At 50.8% G+C, this 26,206-nt stretch overlaps 1 protein-coding gene across 1 annotated transcript in view; it reads left to right on the forward strand.

The window, feature by feature from the left end:
• Positions 1–191: 191 nt before the first annotated feature.
• SLC4A3 (solute carrier family 4 member 3) overlaps positions 192–26,206 on the forward strand; it is a gene marked incomplete at its 5' end in the record, with an annotated part of 28,626 nt that continues 2,611 nt past the window's right edge. Inside the window, 21 exons of the mRNA XM_084209337.1 lie at positions 192–245; positions 1,516–1,672; positions 5,212–5,546; positions 5,968–6,110; positions 6,662–6,873; positions 12,735–12,886; positions 13,515–13,695; positions 14,226–14,361; positions 14,459–14,633; positions 15,017–15,113; positions 16,841–17,025; positions 18,584–18,797; positions 19,094–19,315; positions 19,641–19,789; positions 21,164–21,358; positions 21,803–22,009; positions 22,610–22,699; positions 24,300–24,466; positions 24,847–25,100; positions 25,352–25,521; positions 26,014–26,187. Of these exons, the coding sequence (XP_084065463.1) occupies positions 192–245; positions 1,516–1,672; positions 5,212–5,546; positions 5,968–6,110; positions 6,662–6,873; positions 12,735–12,886; positions 13,515–13,695; positions 14,226–14,361; positions 14,459–14,633; positions 15,017–15,113; positions 16,841–17,025; positions 18,584–18,797; positions 19,094–19,315; positions 19,641–19,789; positions 21,164–21,358; positions 21,803–22,009; positions 22,610–22,699; positions 24,300–24,466; positions 24,847–25,100; positions 25,352–25,521; positions 26,014–26,187 (3,669 nt within the window). The remainder of the gene's footprint in view (positions 246–1,515; positions 1,673–5,211; positions 5,547–5,967; positions 6,111–6,661; positions 6,874–12,734; positions 12,887–13,514; positions 13,696–14,225; positions 14,362–14,458; positions 14,634–15,016; positions 15,114–16,840; positions 17,026–18,583; positions 18,798–19,093; positions 19,316–19,640; positions 19,790–21,163; positions 21,359–21,802; positions 22,010–22,609; positions 22,700–24,299; positions 24,467–24,846; positions 25,101–25,351; positions 25,522–26,013; positions 26,188–26,206) is intronic.

Genomic DNA, 26,206 nt, shown 5'->3' on the forward strand with positions numbered 1-26,206 from the left:
TCTCCAGGGGCTGCTGAGGTGACCTCTGGATCAGGAGCCAGGGGCTTGAGGGCAGTGGCCAGCAGTCTCCCACGACATTCCCTTGTCCTGCCCTCTCTCCACAGGTTATGCCACTCTCCAGGTTTGCTGGGTGCCTGCCGGTGAAAGAGAAGGGTTGATATTTTGCCCAGGCCCTTAGGTCCTGAACCAAAATGGCAGCTGGAGAGTCCCCTCCCGTAGGAGATGTCTTCATCGACTTGCAGCAGGTGAGGTGGGAATCCAGCAGCAGCAGCAGCAGCAGCAGCGGGGCCGTCTCTTCCGCGGGGACCGTGCTCCTGCCGGCTGAGAGCGGGGCCGGTGTCCTGGCAGCTGCAGCAGGAGACACAGCCTGCGCTTTCCGGGCACGGGCTGCGCCGAGCGTGCCCCGGGGCTGCCCGGGAGCCCCGATCCTCTGCACGCAGACAGCAAACTGCGGCCCAGAAAAGGCCAGAGATTGCTCTGTGAGGTCCCTGTGCCTTCATGTGCCATTGGGTAGGGTACACAAGTGACAGGAGGAGCCGATCAGCTTGACAACAGACTGTCCCTATTTGGGCTGGGCTTGGGACACCTGTGCTAAGGCAAAAGGAGAAGCTGTTTCACCCACAGCACAAAGCTGCTCCTAGGCCATAGCTAAGAACAGTGATGCGAGGAGAGGGATCTCTCAGCTAAAGCCGCCTTGCTCCCTCTTTCTGCCTAGCAGATTTGTCACAGTTGGGCCTCCTCCTGTTTCCATGGAAACACGGGAGTCCACAACAGCTCCACACTGGCATTTCGGCTATATTGATGGAAAATTTTACCAGCTGCAGCTGCTCAGGATAAAGGAAGAAGGAAAGAAAGGAAGGAAAGAAAGAAAGAAAGAATGAAAGAAAAAAAGGCCAGCGGGCACCTGGTGATGCTCATGTCAGGGCACTTCCACCAGCAAAAGGCAGAGAAGTTCCCATTGCCTGAAACAGGAGGAAAATGGGCAGAAAAGCCTGAAGAAGGCATCCAAGAGTAACGAGGAGTCTCTAGATGTGTGGAGGGGAGGTGGGAAGGCACAGGGTGGTCACTGACCCAAGGGCAACTCTCCAGAGCAGGGATGCTGTCTCCCAAGGGGAAATACAGAGGAGGTCTGAGAATGAGAGATGGCAGACTGGGCAAAGGGAAGATCAGAGAGCAGCAGTTAAATCTGAGGAGAGAGAAACTCCAGCCAAACAAAAGCTACGCATTTCCTCTAACGAGAAAAACAGGCACTGGCATACTCCCTTGATAGCTGCAACTCAAGACAGGTGAGGAGGACCACTAAGGTATCCCTGCAGAGTGTGCCTTGGAGCTTGATGGTCTGTTCTGGCACTTGGCTTTGAGCAGAGCTGTGCCTCTATGTGAGACATTGTGCCCCAGGCCTGTTGTATGGAGCCTGGTGCTCCTTAGCAAGCCGGGCTGCTGGAAGGGCAGGAGGATCCAGAGGGCTTTAAGGGGTCTGCCGTGTTTGATTCTTACCTGGCGGTTTCTGTGCAGGGCAGAGATGACGCAGAGAAAGCCTCTCCTGGTGCCGAGGACGATGAGGACTTGGATAAGACTTTGTCAATCGAGAGATTTGGGGACCTGATAAGCAAGTCAGCATCAAGCAATCTGGAGAAGCAAAGTCGCAGCTACAGTGAGAGAGATTTTGAATGTATGTAGGTTTTGAAACATTGTACCCCTTTCCCCCCTCACCACCGGCCCTCACTCAGTCCCAGTGCTCTGCAGCCTTGTGCCAGGACTGCAGATTGTATTAGCCTGCCATTCACTTCCTTCCTCCAGAGCGTTCCCAAGGTGCTATGTACACACAGTTTAGCACCAGTGCCCACGGCCTGTTTCCAGTCTGTTCCTGTTTTCTCTGTCTCCATAGGCATAGCTACTGCACAGCCCACCCAGCAGCCGTAGCTCAGCTCAGGGTGTTCGTTCACCTCCTAGACCAGTCTCTGAGACCTCTGCAGCTGCTTCCCCAGGTTGAATTTTCCAGTTCTAAAACAATTTTTCTTCCATGTGGTTGCAAAGAAACATCCAAACATGACCAGAAGCCAGGCTGTCCTCCCCAGTCTGAAAGCAGATGGCTCCAGTCAGACATGCCTGTGTATTTCTAAATAGCACTCGAGAATCCACTGGGCTTATCTGATCAAAGAAAGGAACTGCAAAATAAAAATGGAGTGTGAATTTAAAGTGCTGTAGTTATCTCACCTGAATTCATCTGAGCAGCATATCTATTTCTCTATCTGCTCTTTCATGGTGAAGGCAACTGGCCGGCCCAAAGTCACTTTGGGTGTTAGATGAGAATGTACTGACAAGAGTGACCATAAGCTGTTGCCTGGTGTAGGTGGGTTATGTTACTTTGTAGTAACAGCAGTGAAGGGCAGGAAGAGGCCCCCGTCCAGCAGCCTGTTTGTGTGGCAGACACGTAGCAGTGGTTGGGAGATTTTCCCAGTCTGTGGCCTTCCACAGTCACATATTGCTTCTTTTCCAGCTTGGCTTTGATGAGCTACAACCTTGGGAACATTATGTCCCAAGTACATCACCAGGCTGTTTTCTGCTTGGCCACTCATTTCCAATGGCTGTTATAAAAGCTTGCTGGTAAAGTCTATTACTGTAGTGCACCTCAGCTGCTGTTTTTCTGCCTGTGTCATTTCTCTACAGAGGCTCCATTCAAATAACACTTCCCATCTGGGCTCACAGTCACTCGTGCACATGGCTGCAAGGTGCTGATAGCTTTGCTGTGGGTTGAATTCCTGTCCTGTAGGAATTACCTGCTCAGAAGCTCTGCCTGTGTGCACAGGTGTGCGGGTTGGCTTGGAGGACATGGATGATCTGCTTGAGCATGCATGGCAGAAGCTTTCTGGAAATTTGACTAGAGATTTGTACTGTTTGGGGTTGGGTTTTTCCCTTATTAATAGGAGAATAATTTTTCTTTTGTCAGAATCAAACTTGTCTTCCTCTGAACTCCTGATGTATTTCTCTTGTCTAGGGCTACATCAACCCTGGTTATCAAAAGTTTTATGCAGTTTGTATTAATAAAGCTGGAAGATCTGGTTAGGTCATTAGACTTTTAAAGATAACATACCAGCCCATAGAGGTGAATGTTCTCTGGGCTTAGAAATGTTTCCTGCTCTGGTCAAAGCCAGGAATTCCTAATATGTAGGCTCTTCCTTCTGGGCTCCCTATCTAAATTACTTTTTCATATCTCTTGTATCAAGTTCACCAAGAAATGTAATCAAACATCTGGGACACTAGTTTGGCAGTAACTTTCCATACAGGCAGGCAGTGCAAGGAAGGGAGCAGGGAGGGAGGGCAGGGACTAGATGCACAGGAGGACAAGGAGGAAGAAAAGGGAGGGATGAATCCTTTTGTGTTTGGGAGAGATGTGTTCTTTCCACCTCCAGACCACCTCTGTGGAGATGTGACCAGTTGACCCAAGGAGGGCTGAGTGCAGGGATGAAGAGAAGAGCAGTACTCCTCTCTTCTGTGCCAGATCACGCACCATCACTGCCCTTCCCTGCAGCCCAAGGCTTCAGTTTCCTTCTGATCCAAAACATAAATGTTTCTGCCTTGGACTGAAGTGAACGAGCCAGATGGGAAAGATGGGCTGTGTCCTCATCAGCAGCTTTGTGCTGTTGAAGGAGCAATGTGTGTATAGTTGGGGTCTTCCTTGCTTCTTGTATTAGAAATTCGTGCCTAACCTACCTGTGGCATGCTGTGGAAGTACAGCAGCAGGACAGGAGGGTCTGTCTTCCACATCTTGTGAATGAAATAGGGTACACCCAGTTAAGTCAAAGAAAAAAACACTTTTGAGAGAAAAGTGTTTATAAAGACCCCAAACTCTTTCCAATGTGCAGACGTCTGAGCATTCTAAATCTCCTCTAATCTTGCCACAAGCTGTTTCTTCTGAACCAGAGGGATGTGTGAAATATCCCTGCTGTTCCCAAGGGGGGAAACAAGGGAGAAAAGACTTGAGAAACCAAAGGAAAGGAAACATGACAGCAGAACAATGAACCTGCCTGGCTCTCCCAGGGAGAAGGTTACAGCCTACATTGAAAATGTCCTTTGAAGGTAGTTTTCACTATAAACAGATTTTGCTGCCATGTCACAGGAAAGCTGGGAAGGAACCAAATCTAAACCGTCTGGAAACAATTGCTCAGGAAGAGCTGCCGAGCAACACTCCCTTGCCAAGTGGCTGGTGCCCCCCTGATTTCAGCCTCTCTGGGTGCAGCCCCAGGACCTGTGCATCCTGCAGACTGTCCGTGGGAGGCTTTGTGCCAGCAGCTAGCCCTGGCAGCAATGGCTTCTCTTTTTCTCACACTGGGATGCTGAGCTTACCCTCTTCCCTGCCTGGTGTGCTGCCTTTGTTTTGGAATGAAGGCTCAGAAATGCCCTTAATTTCTTCTCATTCTGTAATTCCCATGACACCCAGGTCAAGCCTGTATGAATTTCTCTTTGTAGATTAGTTTAAAGAAAAGTCCTTCTGCCCTGTTTCTTTACCCTGGTTTTTAAAAGACAGCCTCCTAACTGAACCTGAATTTCAGAGGCTGGTACAACACATGCACTCAAAGTACCTGGGATTTGCACTTAGGTTACTTCTGCACTGTTGTTCCTGTGGCTGTGTAGGAGGAACTTTCTGTCAAAGCCTGGGGGATAAATAAGCTACATCTATTCAACTCAAAGAAACATTGTGCAGAAAAGAAATCGTTATCATTTAGGATGGAAAAGACCTTTAAGATCATCAAGTACAACTGTAAACCTAACACCAAGTTCACCACTAAGCCATGGCCTAACCACTAACTAATGTCCCTAAAAAGTTTGTAAAGGGCTCAAATTATGCTTGTTTGAGGATGCAAGAAACATTTCCCCATGTTTAGGAAGGGGATGTTGCCCGTGGCAGGTCACTGCAGCTCTGCACAGCCATGCAAATGGCTTTTGGCAACACAGGGAGAGTGCTGCCTTCCCCAGGGCAGTGGAACTGTGTTGGGGTGGTTTGGCATTGCACAGGGGCTGTGTCCCCACCTATCCCAAGCTGGACACAGCCTGCCACATCAGTGAAAGAGCTTTGCTATGTCCCTGTGGGCTGGTGGCTCTCCTTGCCCTTCCTGGCCCTTGATCTTCAGACCATGCTGTTTCCTGGAGGGGCGCCTGGCAGGTTCCTCCCAGCCTCTTCCTGCCCCTGACTCTCTTTTTCTCTCTCAGTCCACCGCCAAACCTCGCACCACATCCATCATCCCCTTTCCACTCACCTCCCTTCTGCCCTCAAGTTCCAAAAGAGGCCACCCCGTGCCAGCAGGAGGAAAAAAAGGAGGAGGAAAAAGAAGAAAACCTCAGTACCTCCCTCAGAGGTGACCCCCACCATCCAGGAAGAGGACGAGGAGGGAGGAGAAGAGGAGGAAGAAGAGGAAGAAGAAGAAGAGGAAGAAGGAGAGTCTGAGGCAGAGGAGGTCCAGGAGAAAGAAATCTCTGCAGAATCTGAGGCCAAAGCTCGTGGGAAGGACACATCCCCTAAGCTGGAGTCCCCAAGCAAACCAAAGGCAAGGCCAGGACATGCCTGTCTGGGTGGGGCTTGGAGTATGGAGGGAGGTGGTAGGAGGGTGCCAGCAAGTATGCAGCTCAGGGATAAGAAGTTGTAGCTGTGTAGTATTGTGGGAAGAGTGTTTTTGTCCTTCCCTAGTAGGGATGGTCACCAAAGAACAGTGACAGATAAGTCATTGCTTGGTGTGGATGCAGGGGTGGGTGTGCATGAGCATTTTGGGGCTGTAAGACCCATGGGGGAAGATCAGTGTGTCTGTTCTTAAGTTTTATAGTACAGTGGAGGGCTCAGTTTGAGCAGTCCCAGGGTATGGGGTGTGTGGGGAAAGCCACTGTGGCCCATTTTGGGGACGATCTGTGTGCCAGGGATCGGGGTGAAGGCTGCCTGCCCAGCTCTTGCTGTCAGGGCTGTTGTCTCTGCAGTTCACCGTCGGCAGCGATGAGGAGGAGTCCAGCAGCACTGCGGCTCCTGCGCAGTTCCACGTGGAGGAGGAGTGTGGCATCCTGTCCCCCATGCCTCGCTTTGCTGACCTGCTGCAGGACAAGGGCCCTGCCTCTCTCCACAGGTAGGTGAGCGGTGCCTGCTGCTCTCCCGGCTCAAGGTCACTGCACAGAGTCTGTCCCCAGGGGCAGTGGCTGTGCTTAGCCTGAACTTGCCTGCTGAGTCAGAAGGGACATGGGTCCCAGAGGGAGAGCATCTGTGAACAAGAGGGCTGCTCTCCGGTGGGATGATGATTCCATGGGACTCCTGCAACCTCCCTGTGTCCATGGGATCCCCGTAGTGCAGGGTTAGAGGCCCTGGGCTGTACAGTACCCTTCCTCCCAGCTAACTGGTGCTGCCATGCTGAGCTGCAGGCTGGGGAGCCCTAGGAGGGGACCATGAGGCTGTCGACTCAGGGGTAGGTCCCTGACACTGGGCACAAGCTGATCCCACTCTGTGGTAGGGAAGAGGAGGAGCAGAAGGAGCAGCCTTCAGGTTTTGCAGGAGCTGACTCCTGGCCCTGCTCCTTCTCAGAGGCTTGCTGGTCAGGGCTGGGCCATGGGACCCCAACTCCTGAGGGCACTGCCCATTCTCATTCACCCTGCTTACTACTGTCAGTCTCTTTGGTTCCTACAGCCCCCCTGGGCCTCGAGAGCGTCTGTCCCGTGGGTGGGAGAAGCGCAAGGCCTGGGGCCAGGTGGCGAGTGGCCAGCGGGTCACCTATGACTTGAAGGAGAGGATGTGCATCGGCAGCATGACCACCCTGGAGAGCGCGGCGTACCAGCGCGTCCCCACAGACGAGGCCGAGGCCCAGATGCTGGCGTCTGCTGACTTGGATGGCATGAAAAGTGAGGCTTTACCACACTGCCTGCATTACCAGTGCGTGTGTCCCTCTGTCCCGTGCTTCTCTTGCGCTCCCCTAGCAGCCTCAGGCATGGTCTTCAGCCTGCCACAGGACCTGGCCCTCACCTTCCTGTTCCCCAGATCCTTCTTTTCCATCAGTGTCTCATCTCTGTTAGCTTTGCATTGTCCACACTGCTGATCTTTATGTTTTCAGCATCTCTACTCCCACCTATCCCGTGGATGCCTGCTCCACCACCCACCCCCCTGTCCTCTCCAGTTCAGGGTTCCCAGCATTTCCCTGAGACTCAGCTCTCTCCTCTCCTGACACACTTTCTCAGCGATCAGCCCTCTCTGTGACTCGCTGCCAGCTCTGCTGTTGCAGAAAACCTGAGGTGAGGAGCCTTCCCTCTCCTCTGCTCTCCAGGCAGAGGCAGCTGCCTCCTCTGGAGCGCCTCAGAGGGGGACTGCCCCTGTGCGTGGCACGAGGACAGAGACAAGAGACGTCATGGAAATGCATGCTCCGGGCCTGAGGACATGGAGAATTCAATAGGTTGCTCTGCAGGCTGGAGAGGGAGGGAGACACCAGAGGGGAGTGAGGGAGACAAGCGGTGCTGCACATGCAGCCTGGCTGTGCCCGGGCCACTGGTGCTGCATCCCTGGGCATCTGGCACAAGACCCTGCGGAAAAGCGAGGACCCTGCTCTGGAGGAGCTGGTGGGCAGCCCCCCACAGAAGCATCCCTGGGTGGAGCCAGTCTTCCTGGAGCCTCATCAGTCCTCGGGGCTGCTGCAGCCGGCACCTTCATGCCCTGTGAGCAGGGGAGCGAGGCACCGGGGCTGGCCCCAGGGCTGTGGTGAATCCCCCCAGTGGGGCAGCTTGCTTCCCACACGTCAGCCTGGCTGTCCTGGCTTCTCATCTGAAGGCGTGTCGTTCATGACACCTGACCCCTGACCTTCACAAGGACAGCATGACAACCCTTCAAGAGAGAGAGGAGCCAGCAAAGGAATCAGAAGGGGGCAGCAGCCCGGAGGTAGTGACAAGCACCTGTATTCGCAACTCACTTGGCTATGAAGACTTTGATGAATTTGCCTTTAATTTTGAAGACTTTGATTTATGGGAGGCCATCAGAAACCACCTGGGCTACCCAGGCGGGGAGCCCACCTGTAAGTACCAGAGCAGCGACCCCATGGTTGCAGCTGTAGATCAGAGCCCCCTGCTACAGTGCATAACCCCCTCCTGTGTTTGTTGTCTGTACCCTCTCCATGTCAGGTTGGTCTTCTGGTTTAGAGGAAGTACATTCTGCCCCACTGTGTGTCTGGGGACACCAGAGGAGCTGCCTGATGCCTGTGTGTCTGTGTGAGGTCTTAGTACAAATCTGTGTTGTAGTGCTGAGGTGCTTTCCTCTGTGTGTCTCACTCGAGCAGCTCCAGAGGCATCTGCATCTTGCTGTTTGTGCTTATCAGGATGTGGTCCATGCCATGGGCAGAGAAAAAGCAGCTGCTCTGAGGTGTGTAAGGACAAAGAGATTTCCCCTTCCATTTGTAGTAGCACAAGGTGACAGTGTGCTGCTGCTCTTTTTGCTGGAATTTGAGTCAAGATGCGGATCTGACAGTGGAGGTGGATATCAGGTTCTAGCTCTGCACTGTAGCCTAATTGCCCAAAGAGGAAAAAAAATAACCTAGTCTTTGTATCTGCATGCTTGAACATGGCTGTGAAACTAGCTGATGGCAGGCTGGCTGGGGTGCCTGGATGCGAGAAAAGAGGAAGAAAGGAAGCAAGAGTAGGAAAAGCAGGGAAGGAGAGAATAGGAATCTTGAGAGTCAAGAATGTCTTCCTGTTCTCTGCATCTGTGTCTGTACCTTCACATCCCTTGCAGAGCAATCTCTGAGCTGTCTTGGAGACTGTGCAGAAGCCAGAGCTTCACTCCCATCTCTCACGGGGGTCCTTCGTTGGTACATGTTGCTAGAAGGTGGCCCACCTTGGGAGTGATACTGTTCATAGCCATGGCTCATGGGTCCAAATGTCCTCGTCTGGATTATGTGTTAATTTTTCAAGGGATTTTAGGAGTGCACAAGGGAGGGTGATGCCCCAGAACTAGCCCACAAAACAGCTTTACACAGAAGAGTGGGAAAGCAGAGTGATTGTAACTGGAACTCAGGATGCCTTGGTTCAGCTTCTGCCTCTGCCACAGACTGTTTGATCTCAGACAAAAAAATTAACTTGCCCTGCCTGAGTCACAGCATTGTGTTCTCTTTGTCATATGTTCCATCTTTACAAGCCTTCAGGAAAAAAACGTCTGCCTATGTGCTTCTGCAGGGACCAGCTAGTGGGGATTAGCTTCTGGCTGTTACAGTAACAACTCTGCTACTTGTTACTGTAAATTGATAGGGCATGTAATAGTAGCAAAGTTCAAAATAGAAACCTGGAGCAAATTGGTCCCATCAGCTGTCCTAAGCTGAATGAACTGTAAATTAAAAGTGTAAAGAAATTGTTCCAGGTTCACCTTGGAAAACATGGATATTCTTGGGAAGGTAGAAGGGGCAGATCACTCTGCAAGGTGTGATAATGCATCACTTACAAAGTGGGGAAGATAGACTTTCTAGAAGTTAACACATTCATTGATTGCTACAGCTAATACTGTAGGTGCTCTGTACAGTAAACTCTTAATTGTATAATGAATCCACATTGTGGATTAATCCTGCAGAGAGGTATGTCATAGTCGGACATGGGCGAGACACCAGAGTCTATTTTGTGCAGAGCCAGCTCACTTTCAGCCAGTGCCACTTGCCCAGGTATTTACTCCATGGCAAAGCCTCTTCCAGGACCTACTCAGATCCAGGAGGAATATATTTGAACAGAATGGAGTCCTTGGTCTCCTTGCATTCTTTTAAGTGTTTGGAGTGTGGGGAGTGCTGGACCTGGACACCTGGTTGGCAGCAGGGATGAGTTATCCCTATCACATCGAACTTGGCATCAGCCAGGAGAGACTTGGGCTCTGTGCAGGACAGGGCAGTAGCTTTTTCCAGAAACCAGCATGGGGCTGTGTCTTACAGTATGTTGATTAGCATTTCATTTAGTCTAGTTTTAAATATTTCAAGAATCTGAGTTTTAAGTGTCTTTTTATATATTTCAAGAGTTTGAGTTTAAAATCTCTTTTTTCTTGCTATAACTTAACCATTGGGATGGATGGGCAGTGTGCATTATCCTTGTAATGCCAGGATAACAGGTTGCTCTCCAGTACTGATACAAATACTCGGATGCCTCTTTCTGGTCTGCCTTCTTGTGGATTGAGGGAAATGAAAGGAGGGGAGCAGGAGTTATTGAATGTGTAAATTGAAGGCAATTGTCTGCTAGCACAGGCATTCTTGGGCAAGACTTTAACCAGTGCAGTCATATTTGTCATATTCAGATTTAAGCTGGTGGAAAAGGAACTTGCTCATCTGAAGAAATCTGACTGTGGAAGCTAACATGACGAGATCATCTTCTGGAAGAGACTGTAGGAGATGCTGTGTGGGAGGGTGACATACCAGTTCATTGTAGTGGAGCTACCATAGGAATTGCTCTCTGTCCTCTGAGATCACTGTCTTCACACTCAGATCCTGGGGAGCACTGAAGAGGAGCTACAGCAAGAGCTGTACTCCTTGGGGAGTTTGGCTTCAAGCAAGAAGGACAGATGTATGCCCTGAGCATATCACCCTTTGGTCTCAGCCTAAGATCCTGTCTTTAGGACATTAGGTGCTCTCTTGAGCTTGACTTTTATTGGGGAAGGCACCAATCTGACAGGACGCAGAAAGGGTCTCTGTAGAGCAGCCTGGAGCACTTCAGCTGGGTTCTGCATGGGACTCCCAGAGCCAGTGGTTCTCCTAAATTAAGACCAGGTGCCCACCCTGCTCCTAAGAGTTTTATCCCCCAGCTGGCATCTCAATAACCACAAACACTACCAAGGAAGAGCAGCAAAGCAGATCTCTCCTAGTCTGCTGTAGGTAGGGCTCTGGAAATATGCCTTCACTGATGCTCTCTGACCCTGCAGCACTCTGATTCCTGTCTCTGTCAGTGAGTGTGGGAGTCACTGGAGGGGCTGTCAGGAAACGTGGCTCCTTGCTTTTCATCTATCTTCAGCCATTGTCTGGTTAAGACTGTCGATGCTTTCTAGGGCTGTTGTTGAAGAGCACTGTGTAGTAAGTTACCATTGCTGAGAGGAAAGCTTGCTGTCCTTTGTCTTGCTGGGTAGAGTGTACTTGGGCCCTGGTTTTCCAGGGACACAGACAGAATGAGTCCCAGGGTGCATAGGAGAATCAGAAGCTGCAGGGATTGGAGCAAAGGTGCCAGATACCAAGATCATCTGCATGATGCTTGTTTCATGCATGAGCTCATACTGAGTGTGCTGAAGTGGCTACTGTGCGTGCAGGAGCTGAGAAATCCATGTGAAACTCCATGGAAGCCCCACACGTGCCCGGCTCCCAGAAACGTTCCTAGTGGTTATTGGGCCAGTATTGGCTCCTATCGACACTGCAGCGCAGTAAGTGGAGCAGGGAGGAGTCCCACCATCAGCAGGACGTGCATCAGCAGGGCAGCCAGTGGGGGAAAATGCCCTCGGGCTCAGTATTGATTCATTTTATATTTAATTTAGCGACCCAGATTTCCAAGGTGCAAGGCCGTGGTATGCCTGGCCTGATGCTGGGTGTGTCTTTCCATGCCAGAGGTATACAGATATTTTTCTGCAACATCAGAGAGACCACTCGGACTTAAAACTCTGTGCTTTTTACTGTCTCTCATACCCTTAAAGCTGCAGGGCTTGAAGCTAGTTGCAGAAAGATATATACAAGCAGAACATTCACCCCAGCCAATGGAGAGCTGCCCTTGCTCTGCTGGGGAGAAGACCTTGCATTGTCTTACAAGCACAGCCAGCAAACCGCAGTGGACCAAAGCCCTGACTCCATAATCTAGTTGGGTGAGCCTGCCCATCCTGTAATGAGGCTCTGAGGGTTTCCACATTCCTGTGGGTTGTCTGTGCTGAGAAAGATACACCTGCTGTCTCTGGATAGTGGCCAGGGAAATTCTCCCTGGCAGGCTGTTGCCCAGTGCTGTTTCTCTGGCTCTGCAAAAAGGCTAGCATGGTTGTGGCTGCATTTTGGTGGGCACTGGCTAGCCAGCAGCACAGTGATGGGTCTGTAGAGCAGTTTTAACAGCCTTTGTGAGGCTTTGCCTCAGCCACCCAGTCTCTAACTCAGACCTTTTTGAGGGCATTACAGCAGCACTGCGGATCATTTAGAAGCAGCAATAGCTCGACTTCACTGCCAGCCTCTGAGCCAGCCCCAGGCTGCAGTGTTATCCTACAGTCTCGTCACACAATTAAATAAAACAGACATTGATATTTCCTTATGTCTCCCAGACCAGCAGCTAAATATCCTTCCCTTTCACTGCCCTTCATGCTTGCTGAGCACCAGGCCTTCCCTGGTGCAAGGGGCGAGGCCCAGCCAAGTGCCTGCCTTTGCTGTGTGGTTGCAGAACTGTGCAGGCAAGGCTGCAGGTTGCTTTTTGTTGGGGGAATATGGGGAGGATTCCCACACCGCTTGTTTGAGTACCGTGAGTGAAAGCATTTGTGATGAAGCCCCAAGTGTTTGCACAGCCTAGGAGGAAGTCTTTTCTGTGAAGAGGTTAGCTCACATCTCTGGAAGAGATGAAAGTAGGCAAAGGAGGCAGAAAGGATCTTCAGAATTCTGGAGGAGGATGGTGAGTTCTCCAACTGCCAGGGCTTTGATAGCCTCAGTTAATGAGAGAAGGACATGCTTGGATGTGTTTCCCTGCCAGACAGCGTATATCCACCAGACAAATTGGTGGCCTTTTTTCCTCTCCTATGTCTTCAGGCCACCGCTTTGAAGATAACCCAGGTGTGAGGAGGCATCTGATGAAAAAACCGTCTCGGAGTCAGGTCACCAGGACAAGCAAAAAATTAGCATCAACTCCATCTGTCAAGAAAAAGAAGAAGAAGAAGAAGTTGGATAGAAAGCCCCATGAGGTATCCATATGCTGTCCTCCCACACTTGTTTAGAAGCCATAAATCAGCACTAGAAACATGCAATTTATAAAGTGATAAAATGTGTTTCAATATAATTAATTATTTACATGACCTTGAGGGTGACATTTCATGCTATTATCTATTACCATGACAGCTGAAAATACACTTTTTTCAATATAAGGGGAGATTTCCCTGAAACCACAAAGGTTTGACTTTTGGAAAGACATTTAAAAGTCACAGAAATGGTGATGTTGTTGTGGAAGTTGGCAGCACAGTAACATCACTATCTCTGGAGAGTGTGGGAAATTTAGGGGGACACCAAGAAGAAGGCAGAGGACAAAATTGCAGCAGTTTGGTATAAAGGGGTGCTGCATTGCATTATTCTCTCCATTCTGCCCACACCATGTGACTTGGAGCTTTCTGGTGCTCCATGTGCTGTTGGAAGCTCCTGCCATGCTGTCAGTGAAATTTATCCTGGCTGCTTCTGTGCAGTAAAGCTCTGGTTAAACCATGGCAGCTTTGTTCCAGTATCGTGTCAGACCAGGCGGTACCTTGAGAAAAGAGCTGAGGCTTTCTGTGTGCTGGTGGTAGAGCTGTAAGCATCTCATGTCCTTGTGATCCACACCAGGTGTTTGTGGAGCTGAATGAGCTGGTGGTGGATAAGAACCAGGAGATGCACTGGAGGGAGACAGCCCGCTGGATCAAGTTTGAGGAGGATGTGGAGGAGGATACAGCAAGGTGGGGGAAGCCCCATGTGGCTTCACTGTCCTTCCGCAGTCTGTTGGAGCTCAGGAAGACTATTGCCCACGGTGAGTGAGGAAGAGCAGGCCAGGGTTTGTCCCTTACTCTAGGACAGGTTTTGCTGGATAGCTTCTGTCACTGTTAGGTGCCTCACTGGAGGCACAAAACAGAGTCTGTGTCCAGGCTTCATGTAAGGTCTGTGGAGATCCTGCAGCCTGCTTTCAGGGTTTGCATTAGCTCAAGGGTGCCTGTGTTGGTTCCATACTCTGCTTCACTGGTCTCAGGCACATGGAAGCTGCAACCCCCAGCTGTGCCTTGGCCAGCAGGCCTTGGACCCATCTTTGATGTGGTCAGCAAGTTGGTCAGAGTGGGAGACTGAAATGAAAGGAGATACCAGAATTACCACTGCCTCTTGGAGCTTTTGGGTTCTCTTGGGGCAAGGGTTTACAGAAAGGACATGGGGCACGTGGGCATTTCTCAGCTGAATCTGTACCCCAACCAAAGCCTGGCTCCTGGTGGAACAGCTGTGTCCCCAGAGTGTGAATGCAATGGGGAGTGTTGCACTCTAGGAGCAGGGCTCTTCCCCTTATGCTGGCAGGTGCCGTCCTCCTTGACTTGGAGCAGACCACTCTGCCTGGCATTGCTCACCTCATGGTGGAGACCATGATCATCTCTGACCAGATCAGGGCAGAAGATCGAGCCAACGTGCTGCGTGCCCTGCTGCTGAAGCACAGGTGGGTGGATATGGATGCGGGCTCTCAGGGCCCACATCTGTGAGCCCCAGGTGGCAAGGGAGGCACGTCCCCTCATGGCCTCCACTCTCCCCCTCAGCCATCCCAATGATGAGAAAGAGGGCTTCTTCCCGAGGAACCACTCCAGCTCCAGCATGAACTCCATCGTGGGGAACCACCATCACAACCACACCGCAGACACGTGCGTGCCCCTCATGGGGGAAGAACGCATTGAGATGGCTGACCCCAAGGCCAACGAGACCGAGTGCAAGGAGGTGAGGGTGACCTGGGGGGTTACTGTGTCTTTTTCCACACTCCGGGGACAGCTGTGGGCTGCCAGCAGGCCATGGTGCCCACCTCTGAGCTCCTTCTTGGGGAAACCTTGTAGTGCAAGGACTGGATCACCTGGAGCGCTGGAAATCGGGTCACTGCAATATGAATTTGGTACCTAGTTTTGGCTTTGCACTGTATGCAGATGCAGCAGCAGCCCTGGCACTTGCAGGGTGGCCTTTGCTGTGAGGATGCCTTGCTGTGAAGCAGGCATCGGGTGTGCAGCCAAGGCAAGCCCAGCTGCATTTGTGCCAGTGAGGTGCGAGGCTGTGTAGGGAGACCAAAGCATGGGGACTTCACCCTTATTTTTTTGTATTCTTTATGGCAGAAAAACCCACATCTTCATAACTCTGAGGGCCATCGTAAATACTTGAAGCTGATGGAGAAAATCCCTGAAGATGCAGAGGCTACAGTGGTCCTTGTGGGTAAGAGGTGGCATGTAGAGTCCCCCAGTGACTAGTGCAGCTCCTGATGTGGCCCCAGCGGCCTGTGCCCTCACTCCCGGGTGATATTTGGTCCTCTCATACATGTTCAGCTAGGGAGCGAGCCTGGTACACTCCCTCCTTTGGTGGTGGCTCATGTTCTGTTTGTGTATAGCAAATACGTGGCGTGCCAGGCTAGTTCTTTTCCTGAATTAAAAAAGAGGTTGACAGATGCTGCTCCTGGGAGCTGGGGGCCCAACTTAGGGGTGGAAGTCATGCCAGGCTCACAGTATGTCTGGTTTTGCAACTCAGAAGTAGGTGAGTGGTGCCTGAGGGACTGATAGCCAAGCCATCACCCTGCCCCTTCACCATTGCTGCTCTCTGTCTGGCTTCTTAACACCTTGCCAGCAGCTGGGCCCTGTCCCTGACCAGTGTTGGCTGCTGGCTGTGTGTACCAGCAAGCTTTGAGTTGACAGAAGCAGGGCCTGGCTGGTGGCAAGGTCTCAGGTATTGACTGTAGCACTACCAGGACATATTTCTCTGTACAGGAGGGCTGTGAGCAGGCAAGCTTAGCATCAGTTGGCTTGGTGCCTTCTGATTGCAAGAGTATTCCTCTTGGCACTTTGCTGGCATTAACTTCTCAGCAAACCTAACTACACTACAAGCAAAATAAATGTCATTGTCTACCCAGTAGATTAAAAGCTCAGGCAAAGAGGCTTGGCAGCTCAACCAAACTGATGCTTAATCACGATGAGGCCGAATCAGGTTCATAAGTGCACTTTTGAGTACTCAAATAACTAAACATTGGCTTGTTTCTGAGCTAAGGTTATGTCTTGGGATTTGCTTTGCCTCTCAGAAGGCCCAGATTTGCCAGCCTGACACAGAGCACAGCTCTTTGCTGGACACAGATGGCAGAAAGATCAGTAATAATGCCAGTGAAATACCAGTATTCAATAAACATTTGTGCTGGGTATGTGAAGGAAGTGGCTGGTGTGCTGGAGGATGCAGGAGTACTTCCCAATCTGTTAGGAACCGAGGAGACTGCCAAGCACTGACGAGATGCAGACATTGTAAAACAAAATGTGCAGTTTGCACCCACGAGTCTTTAGAGCACCGACTTACTTTTCTCTGGAAAAAAAAAAGTTTAGGAATACAGGGAGGGTACAAGGTAACAGAGAAAGCTCATAGCTCAAGGAGGGGAGAACAGTGAGCCCATTCCTATTGGCTGTTAAACCTGACATCCTTCTCGCCCAGCATAGTGGCAGAGCTAATATGGGATTCAATTACTAAAGAGCTAAAGAGTATGGATGTAATTATTGCCAAGCAGTAAGGTTTATGGGAAATAGGCCATGTCAAGCAAACCTGATTTCATTCTCTGATGAGATTAGAAGTTTGTTTGATAAAAGGAACATGTAAGAAGTTTCCTTCCATAAGTGGGAAAAAACCTCCTGATTTAAACTTCGCCCCTTATAGTGTAAGTAGAGCCCATCCGTAGGGGATTGAGAATGGGCTAACTGGGAGGCTAAAGAAAGCGGCACTGCTTGTGAATGATCAGTGAAGCACTTGGGGCAGTCCTCAGTGTGAAGTTCAGTGCTGTGTCTGTGGTCTGGAGAAAGTACACAACTGCAGGGCTTGCAGGAACCTCCAAAACCCCTGTCTCTGCTGTTAAAGGCAGCCCAGTACGGCTCACCCCAATGATTAACTCTGCTCCAAACATTGCCCCCTGGTAGGTTGTGTGCAGTTTCTGGAGCAGCCAACCATGGCCTTCGTCCGACTAAATGAGGCCGTCTTCCTGGAATCTGTCTTGGAGGTCCCAATTCCTGTCAGATTCATCTTTGTGCTGCTGGGACCTAGCCAGGCCAACATGGACTACCACGAAATTGGCCGCTCAATCTCCACCCTCATGTCTGACAAGGTGAGGAGCTGATGGGCAGCGATGCTGTGAGGGAGCTTTGCTGGCTCCTTAGAAGACAGTCCTTAGAGGAGAGCTGTGCAAGGGCTCAGGTGGGGTAGGCAGGTGTGAGCACCTGGGATTTTTAAGATCAGCCAGGGCTGGCCAAGGTAGAATGCTCCAGTGCAGAGGAAAGAGTAGGACAGACACTTATTTGGCTGGGTCAGTGTGCTAGGCTGGGTGAAGAAAGGGACCACATGTAATAGAGGAGAAAAGAATGACCCAGGGTTAGAGGAGTGATGTTCAGTCAACATTTCACAGAGAGGTGGAGAGGCTAAGTGGTGTCTGTGACCATGGCACCTCGCCTGGACCACACTAACAAAAAACCCAGCAGTTCCTGGGGACTGTTTTCAGGTGTTTGGATGAAGCTTTTTAGCTGACTCCCATGGCTGGGGCATCCATGTAGAAGAGCACATCCATGTAGGAGAGATGAGGAGACAGGAAGGTTTTTCTGCCAAGCAAGTGCACTGCTAGAAGTCCCCTGTCTGTCCAGATGGCAGTGAAATTCATTACCTTGGTAAGGAGTTAAATGCAAAGGAGAGACAATCTGAGCATCTGCTGCATACATCCAGCACAAGAGGATCAGAGGCTCACAGGTCCTTCCTGCTGGTGCCATGTAAATATAAGCAGGTAACAAACCTTCCTGTAGTACTGCCTCTATTGCACAACTTTCACTGAACTGGAGACTAAAAGGGTCAATCAGAAAAAGTGCATTAGAGGCAGCAAGACTGAAAGATTCATTCCCTGAAGTTGTGTGGGGCTCAGCTGAGAATGTGTTTTTAGCCAGAAGAGGTGAGGTGCCATTCCAGTTTCAGTGTTGTGTTTGTGGGCTGACCTCATTCATTTGAGTCTCTGGTCCTCTTGCTGGAAGAGCAGCTGCTGCAGCCAGGGCTGGCCACAGCAAGGTTACACAGTCCTGGCGCCATGGAGAGAGCACAGTATCATTTACATTGAAGCTGTGGCTCCAGGGAGTCTGTGTGCTGCAGGGACCTTAGCTGTCCCCTGCCTCCTTTACAGACTGTTCACTCATTCATCATCCTCCAGTCTTTTCTCTAGAGGCATGTTCCAGAGGCACTGCAGCACTTCCACCTATTTGTCAGCACCTTCCTGCCTGGTCTCCTTAGTCCCTCCTTGCTAACCTGCTCTTGCTGTCAGAAATATCTCCCCTTTTCTGCCTAGTTTCCTTTGCATGGCTTCCCTCATGCTGTAGATGCCTATTCTCTCAATCTCTTTCTGTCTCCCATGTGGAGACTCCCAAGAGTCTCTTATGCTCCTTGCTCAGTTCATGGTTCTTGTGCTTTATAACTGTGATGCTTTAGGGCTCTACCCATCTTCTCCCTCAAAACAGGAGGTGGAATGTAGGAGTGTGGGTCACAGAGTGGCAGTAGTGAGATGAGTAGGGGATGGAGGGGGAGAATGTTACTCTAAAGGTCACAGCAGGCATTGTCTTTCCAGGCTGTAGTTGCTGGGTCCAGTCTTGGTCTGAGCTTTCTCCCTCTCTCTTTTTCCCTGCCCCTTCCAGCACTTCCATGAGGCTGCATACATGGCAGATGATCGTCAAGACCTCCTCAATGCAATCAACGAGTTCTTGGACTGCAGCATTGTCATTCCCCCATCAGAGGTGGAGGGGAAAGACTTGCTTAAATCCATTGCCACCTTCCAGAAGTTGCTGCTGAAGAAGAGGAAGGAGAGGGAGCAGAAGTCCATGAAGGAGGGCACTGCTCAGGAAGCCAAAGGTCTCTCCATTCACATTTGGGCAAGTTTGTGCCTAGTGCCCTGTGTGCACCATTGGGCCCTCCCCTCCCAGAGCCTGGCAGAAGGGTGAGCAGGGCCTGGCTCCTGCAGTGGGGGCAAGGGGAGCAGGACAGTGACTGTGGGTAGCTCTGGTGGCTGGGGACAGTTGGGGGCAGTGGGATGTGCTGTTGCAGGGGGCCCACCAGGCTAGTGCTGTTCTATGAGGTACTGGGGAGAGGGACAGCCCAAGGGCCCCGGTGTGTTCCTTGCTGAAGCCTTGCCCTCCATGCACCTCCAGAGCTGTGTGAAGTGAAAGCTGAGGAAGAAGAGGAGGAAGCTGAGGATGACCCTTTGAAGCGAACCGGGATCTTTTTTGGAGGTCTGGTTCGGGACATAAAGCGCAGGTACCCCAAATACCTCAGTGACATCAGAGACGCCTTGCACAGCCAGTGTCTCGCAGCCGTTCTCTTCATCTACTTTGCTGCTCTCTCTCCTGCCATCACCTTCGGGGGACTCCTAGGTAATGGGCATGCTTTCTGGTCTGCTCTTTGCACTCTGGGACACTGGCTGTGTCGGTGTGATGCTGTTCTGGGGTGGGTTTTGTGCTGTTCACTCAGGGAGAGTGGTAGTGCTGTGCCTCGGCTGCTGCCTTGTTCCCTCCCTGCCATTTGGCCTCTCCAGCCTCGGCTGCCAGGGCTCCCTCCATGCTCCCTGCCTAACACAGGGCACCTCTGACTGATGGGATGGGGACCTGCCTCCTCTGTCCAGAACTGTGCAGCCTGCCTGTCTGTGGTGATGGTGCCTAAGTCCAGGCTATAACACTCATACATTGTTCTCTTTCCCAGGAGAGAAAACTGAGGGTCTCATGGGGGTCTCCGAGCTGATAATCTCCACCTCGGTTTTAGGGGTCCTCTTCTCCCTGCTTGGAGCCCAGCCACTCCTGGTCATTGGCTTCTCAGGGCCTCTGCTGGTGTTTGAAGAAGCTTTTTACAAGGTACATGTGAGGCAGTGACTGTGCTTGGCACCTGCTCACTCTGTCTTTGCTCTGGAGAGAGCAGCTGGCATTTCTGAGCTCTACAAAGGGTCTTTGTTACTGTGAACTCTTTGAGTCCTTCCAGGCTGCTCTCAGCTCAGCCAGGGCTGCCCTTGGCTGTGCTGTCCCTTTGCAGGTCCCACTACAGGGACTTCTACCTCCCACTGCTGTATCCATTATCCCTTGAGGTGTGACACTGATAACAGCACTCCTCTACATGCTGACTGTGAGGACAGCACTGTTTCCCAGCCCTGTGCTGCAGCTCATTGGCATAATGAGCACTTGTAGCTGCATCCTAAAACTTTATTGTTCTTGGGGCTTCATTTGAAGTCCATTTCACCACTTTTATCTGTGTCCAGGTTTCCTTTTATGGGAGCTCAATAGCATTCAGTGTACCACCCATTTGGGACATGCCACATATATTACTCCCACCTCTAAGGACGAGCCCAAGGGTGTGTGGAGAGGTATCCTGGCCAGCCAGGATGGATATGTTTCTCTCTCAAGTAGCATGACCTCTTTGCTCTTGAAAGCATCCCTGTATCTCTGTACCTTCAGGCAGTGGATCTAATTCTTCTCCTTTTCTCTGACTCCCAGCATGTCTGTGTCTTTGAAAAAGCATGGTTTTTTCTACAGCTGGATTTTCACCTTGTCGAGAGTTTGGAGCTATTGCAGAGTGTGAATTTCTCTGCTCTCCTGTGACTGCACTTCTCACTGACCACTTTTGCTTTGTCCAGTCACTGTGTACAGAGGGGTACCTCTGCCTGTGTTGGTACTGAGGAAGGCTGCAAAGGGAGGGGTATGATTTGTCCTGGAAACATTTGGTGTGTGTAGAAGAGAAGAGGCAGTGGAGATGGTCTCCTCTGTGGTGGCAGCCTGGGGCCTTTTCTCCACACACATACAACTGTCTGTACACAGGGTGCTGTGTGAGATTGTGGCCTTTATACAGTGGGATGTTGCAGGATGCTCAGGCTCTCCTTTGTAGGGAACAGGCTTGTGCTGTTGAGTGCATGGAACAGTGGAGAGCTGTGTTTGAGCAATGACACCTCCATATGGGTGGGATGGGGAATGTTATGCATGGGCTGGCTTCAGCAGAGCATGAAGGAGGTACTGTTACAAAGACTGGAGCAGTAAAGACCTGCTTGGTGTGAGCTGCCAGGTGTTAATGCAAAGTTTGCAAATTTACCTGTGATTCTAGCCATGAATTGGCTGATTCTGTGCTGGATGCCCAAGCAGATGCAGATGCTTTTTTCCAGGACAGTCTTTGATCTTAATGGGGAGGGGATGCAGGAGGCAGCCTGAGGAGGCATGAGTAACTCCTTCCCCTTTCCATTTCAGTTCTGCCAGACACAAGGCATTGAGTATCTTACAGGCAGAGTGTGGATTGGTTTGTGGCTCATCGTCTTCATCTTCATTATCGTGGCAGCAGAAGGAAGCTTCTTGGTGCGCTACATCTCGCCCTTCACCCAGGAGATCTTTGCTTTCCTCATCTCCCTCATCTTTATCTATGAGACCTTCTACAAACTGTACAAGGTGAACCTTCCCTGGGGAGATGGGCTGCTGCATCTCTTAATCCCTTAGGAACCTGCTGCTTTAGCACACAGGAGGCAAGGGAACAGGGCCAGCTCAGCCACAACTTTCCTAGACATTCTGCAGAGCAGTTCTTTGCTGGTCACATGCCTCAGCCCAGCTGGCTCCTGTGCCACCACAGAGAGTGGCAGGAAGAGCCCTAATGTCTCTCTCCCCTTCTCTTCCTGCAGGAGACATTAAAGAGGGGCCACATTTCTCTCCCCAACCCTCTCCAGCTGGGTAGGTTGCGAGGCGAGGTGACGGATGCTGGGATTGTCCGTGCCCACCATCTACTGCCCTCACCTCTCCACAGAGCAGGACAGCTCCGCTTCCCCCTGCCCCCAGTAGTGACAGTGCCCCCTGCCCCTCCTCGTGGTAACTTGTCTGCTGCTTCTCTCACGCGCTCAGGTGTTTGCAGAACATCCTTTGCTGAAGTTCTACCCACCAAATGTGCAGAGCAGCTTGAATGCCAGTGTGCTCCCTACGGATGCGATGTCACTGGGAACCAGGATGCAGCCCAACACTGCTCTGCTCTCCCTCATCCTCATGCTAGGCACCTTCTTCATTGCCTTCTTTATGCGCAAGTTCAAGAACAGCCGCTTCTTAGGAGGAAAGGTGAGAAGTTTGTGGGATTCGCGTGTCAAGGACAAGGGACACACCAAACAAATAATGCTTCTGGCTACAGATCTTTGTTCTCCAGAACTCTTGGTTTCTTTCTCCCAAAGAAGCACCATAAACCCTTTAAATACCTTGCAGGAGGGATGGTAGCCCACCCTAGGGTGCAGACAAGAGCTGACTGTTGATGATGGTATCTGCACTGTCCTGTTCCAGTGAGGCTGCTGGAAAGTCCTCTGGACCTGGAGAAAGCTCCTTGGACTGGATACAAGTCTGATAAACTAGAATATAAGAAGAAGAAGAGCTTACAACTTTTTCTCTTTGGACATCTCTCTATATGCAGGGTATCTGTGTAGTACCTGGAGCACTGTCTAAATAGGCCAGCAGGAGCAATTAACCAGTCGTATAAGAGCATGTTATGTGGGCAGTGGGATGCACAGCTCCATGGGTCAAGGCTGGGTTTCCTTGCCCTGCCCATCAGGAGTGCTCAGGTTTGGAGTGGTGCTTGGCCCCATCTGGGGCTTCTCTTTGTCATAGGCTCCCTATGCATGCACAGAGCTGGCCTGTTCCTTTTGCTGATGACAGGTCTGTGTTCTGCAGGCGCGGCGGATCATCGGAGACTTTGGGATCCCCATCTCCATCCTGGTCATGGTGCTGGTGGATTACACCATCACTGACACATATACACAGGTAGGTGCCAGCACTGCCCTCGGAGCCTTTCCTGCAGCCCAGCAGTGATCTCTGTGGCACTGGCCTGCTCTTGTGCAAAGGGGAATTTGTATTTCCTGCCTCTTCAGTCATAGCAGCACAAAGCAAACAGAAACATTCCCCTCATCCTCACTCCCACGCTGAAAAGAAGCTGCAAGGGTCTTGCTGAGGCTGAGGCCAGAGCTACAGGGACTGGAGTGCCCTGGTATCCTTCTGGATCTTCTAGCTGTTAGTAGGGGAGGGTTTAAGGGCTTTAGGGAGATTCAGTGCAGTTCATTCCTTCTTTGCAGCTCTAAACACTTGCAGTCAATCAACAAGACATAAACTGTTTATGCACACTGAAGAAGGTGGCATGTAGAATGGTTTCAATGGGGTATTTGTCATGAGTTTAGTACTCAATGTACTTATTCTCTCCTTGACTGTAGGATACTAATATTTTGATGACTTATCTCAAATACAGTTTTTTTCCCAGTTTTTGCACAAACTTAAGTTAGATAACTTAATGTTAATCGAACAAACGTATCTCACAGGTTTTATTTTTTCTCCTTTTTCCATAGATATGGAGTTATATATTTTTGGTTTGGTTTTTTTTTTTTTTTTTGGCTAAGACTGGAAGAGGGTGAAAAGTATTTCCTGTTCATCATGCAAGCTTTTTATCAAAACAGCCCAAGGCTTGGTAGAATCCAAATGCATTTTTATTCATTTGAATTTCAATGAAAAATTTCAGTCTATCAGACATTAGTAAAATTATGCACTTTGTTACATTCTTTTCATACCCTTCTACACTTCTGCAGTTAATATCAAAAGCATTATCATTTTAGTATTAACTCAGCAAATGTACAAAGCTTTCCGAGAAAATGGTACTTAGTTACACAGCTTAACTCAAGGACAAACATTCCAGAAATATTATTCATACTTATGCTGATTAACATAAATGCAAATCATAAACTCTGCCTGCAGTGCAGATAGCAGAAATTGCTGTAGAGCAGCAAAGAGCCAAGGGTTCAAATGCTGATGAACACAGGGTCAGGATGATATACAGCTACGAGTCTGTGTGGTCTGATGGGAGCACAAACATGATATTCCCTCTGAACATGGTCAGGGTGAGGTCATTTCCACAGAATGTGGCCACTTCTGGGGTTTGCACTGCAAAAACAATGCTGTAAAATGTCTCAGAAAAGCCTTGGAAAGTCTGGAAAGCCACCTCAGAAAATGGTAGGCAGTTCAGAACACTTAATTTGTCCAAGCAGAGGTCAAGGAGCATTTTAACCATGGTCTGCAAGTACTGACATGGGAGTGAGATTCCTGAGAGAAGATACTTCCTTGGTCTCTTGGAAAAAATGAAGGGAATTTAAGTAGCTGAAAGGAAATGACACAGGCCTCTGTTAAGGAACTTGGGGTTTTTTATACTGAAGGGGATTATCCATGAGAAAGTCCTGCTCAGTTCAGGGTAACTTATCCCTGAGGTAACTTATCATCTGAGGCGTTCAGAACAGGGAGAGCAGGAGGATCAAAGCTGTGTGAGGCTGTGGGCTTGTTTGTATTAATGAGTAACTGCTGGGTTTTGCAACTACACCACCAGAAGCTGAATGTCCCCTCCGGCCTGTCGGTCACATCCCCTCACAAGCGTGGCTGGTTCATCCACCCCATGGGCAGTAGTGGGACCTTTCCACTGTGGATGATGTTTGCCTCTGCCATCCCTGCCCTCCTGGTCTTCATTCTTATCTTCATGGAGACACAGATCACTACGTGAGTACCTCCCCCTCCAACCTCAACCGCTGCTAACCCCTAGACAGGCAAGGCCAGGATGGGTGCTGGTTCACTTGGAAATGCGACGGACATCCCAGAGGAACAGCAAGAGCAGGATCCTGGCCAGTTCAGACCGTACCTTGGCTTCTCCTGTCATCTTTTGGCTCCCCTCTTGGCAAATGGTGTGGTGGAGACCTGCCTCAGCCAAGCACAAGAGGAAACTGCTAACCTGAGGCTGACAGGCACCATCCCCCTCCTCGGCCATCTTCTCGTTATCCCCATGTGTGCCGTCTCCAGAGAGCGAGTGTTGTCCCCAGCTGCAGTGCTGTCCCTGGGCCCTGACCTGGGCCTTGCACTGACCCAGGCTCTATTTTCTTTAGGCTGATTGTTAGCAAGAAGGAGAGGAAGTTGCTGAAAGGCTCTGGCTTCCACCTGGACCTTCTGCTGATTGGCACTATGGGGGGTCTTTGCGCTCTCTTCGGGCTGCCCTGGCTGACGGCGGCGACAGTGCGCTCGGTCACGCACGTCAATGCCCTGACCGTCATGAGCAAGGCCATCGCCCCCGGGGAGAAGCCCAGGATCGAGGAGGTGAAGGAGCAGCGTGTGACCGGAGTGCTTATTGCTGCCCTTGTCGGTGAGCCTCTGCTCCGGGAGCCAGGGAGGGGAGAGGTCAGCACCAAGCGCTTGAATCTCCGGGCGGTGTCCCTGCGCCGTGGGCCTGTGCACGCTCTGCCTGCTCACTGCAGGAGTGCCCACACCCACCCATTCCCAGCTTCCTTTCCCTTGCACTTCAGGGCACAGAGGAGGGGGGAGAGGGACAGAGGCTGAGGTGCCTTGTGGAGGGGCTGGTGTGGGACACACATGCCCTGAGCTCTGTCTGCGCAGGTCTATCCATTGTGATGGGGAACATGCTGAGGCAGATCCCCCTGGCTGTGCTCTTCGGCATCTTCCTCTACATGGGGGTTACATCGCTCACCGGCATCCAGCTCTACGAGCGCCTGCTCCTGATCTTCATGCCATCCAAGCACCACCCTGACCACATCTACGTTGTCAAGGTGAGCAAAGGCAGGTTGCACAGAACAAGGTAATGAGGAGAGGAGGAAGAAGAAGCAGGTGAGGGGAGGATGGTATTTTGCTGGAGTGATACTTGGCCTGGTGACCCTGCTTGGCTGCAAGTTTGTGCTGAGAAGTAAGTGCAAGGCATGCAGAGAGGTGGTACAATGCTGGCAGGCTGTACCCAGGAGTGTATTGCCAGAATATTGTATGGATTTGACAGGTAATTTGTAGGATTGATGCCCTGCTTGAGGGGGTAGAGGCACACTGCATTGCCAGGCGGGTATGCTGCCAGGTAGCACAGAGGCTGATGTGTTATGGAGTTCTACCTGTACCTTGGCTTCTCCTGTCATCCTTACTCTACCTGGCTGTAAAGGCAGGTAGACTCTGCAGCTGCTGTACTATGCTATGCAGAAGAGTTTTGTTTTGCCCGTTGGGTCTTTGTTAATCTGTGTGGAAAGATAATGTGTTCTTAGACTGGATTTACCTACTAGGTGAAGACCTGGAGAATGAATCTCTTCACCTGCATTCAACTGGCCTGCATTGTACTGCTCTGGGTGGTGAAATCTACAGTGGCATCGCTGGCCTTCCCCTTTGTCCTGATCATGACAGTGCCATTGCGACGCTTCGTGCTGCCCCGCTTCTTCCACGACAGAGAGCTCAAAGCGGTGAGCAGACAGCTGTCCT

Source organism: Fringilla coelebs (assembly GCF_963513975.1).
Source record: "Fringilla coelebs genome assembly, chromosome: 7".
Lineage (NCBI taxonomy): Eukaryota > Metazoa > Chordata > Aves > Passeriformes > Fringillidae > Fringilla > Fringilla coelebs.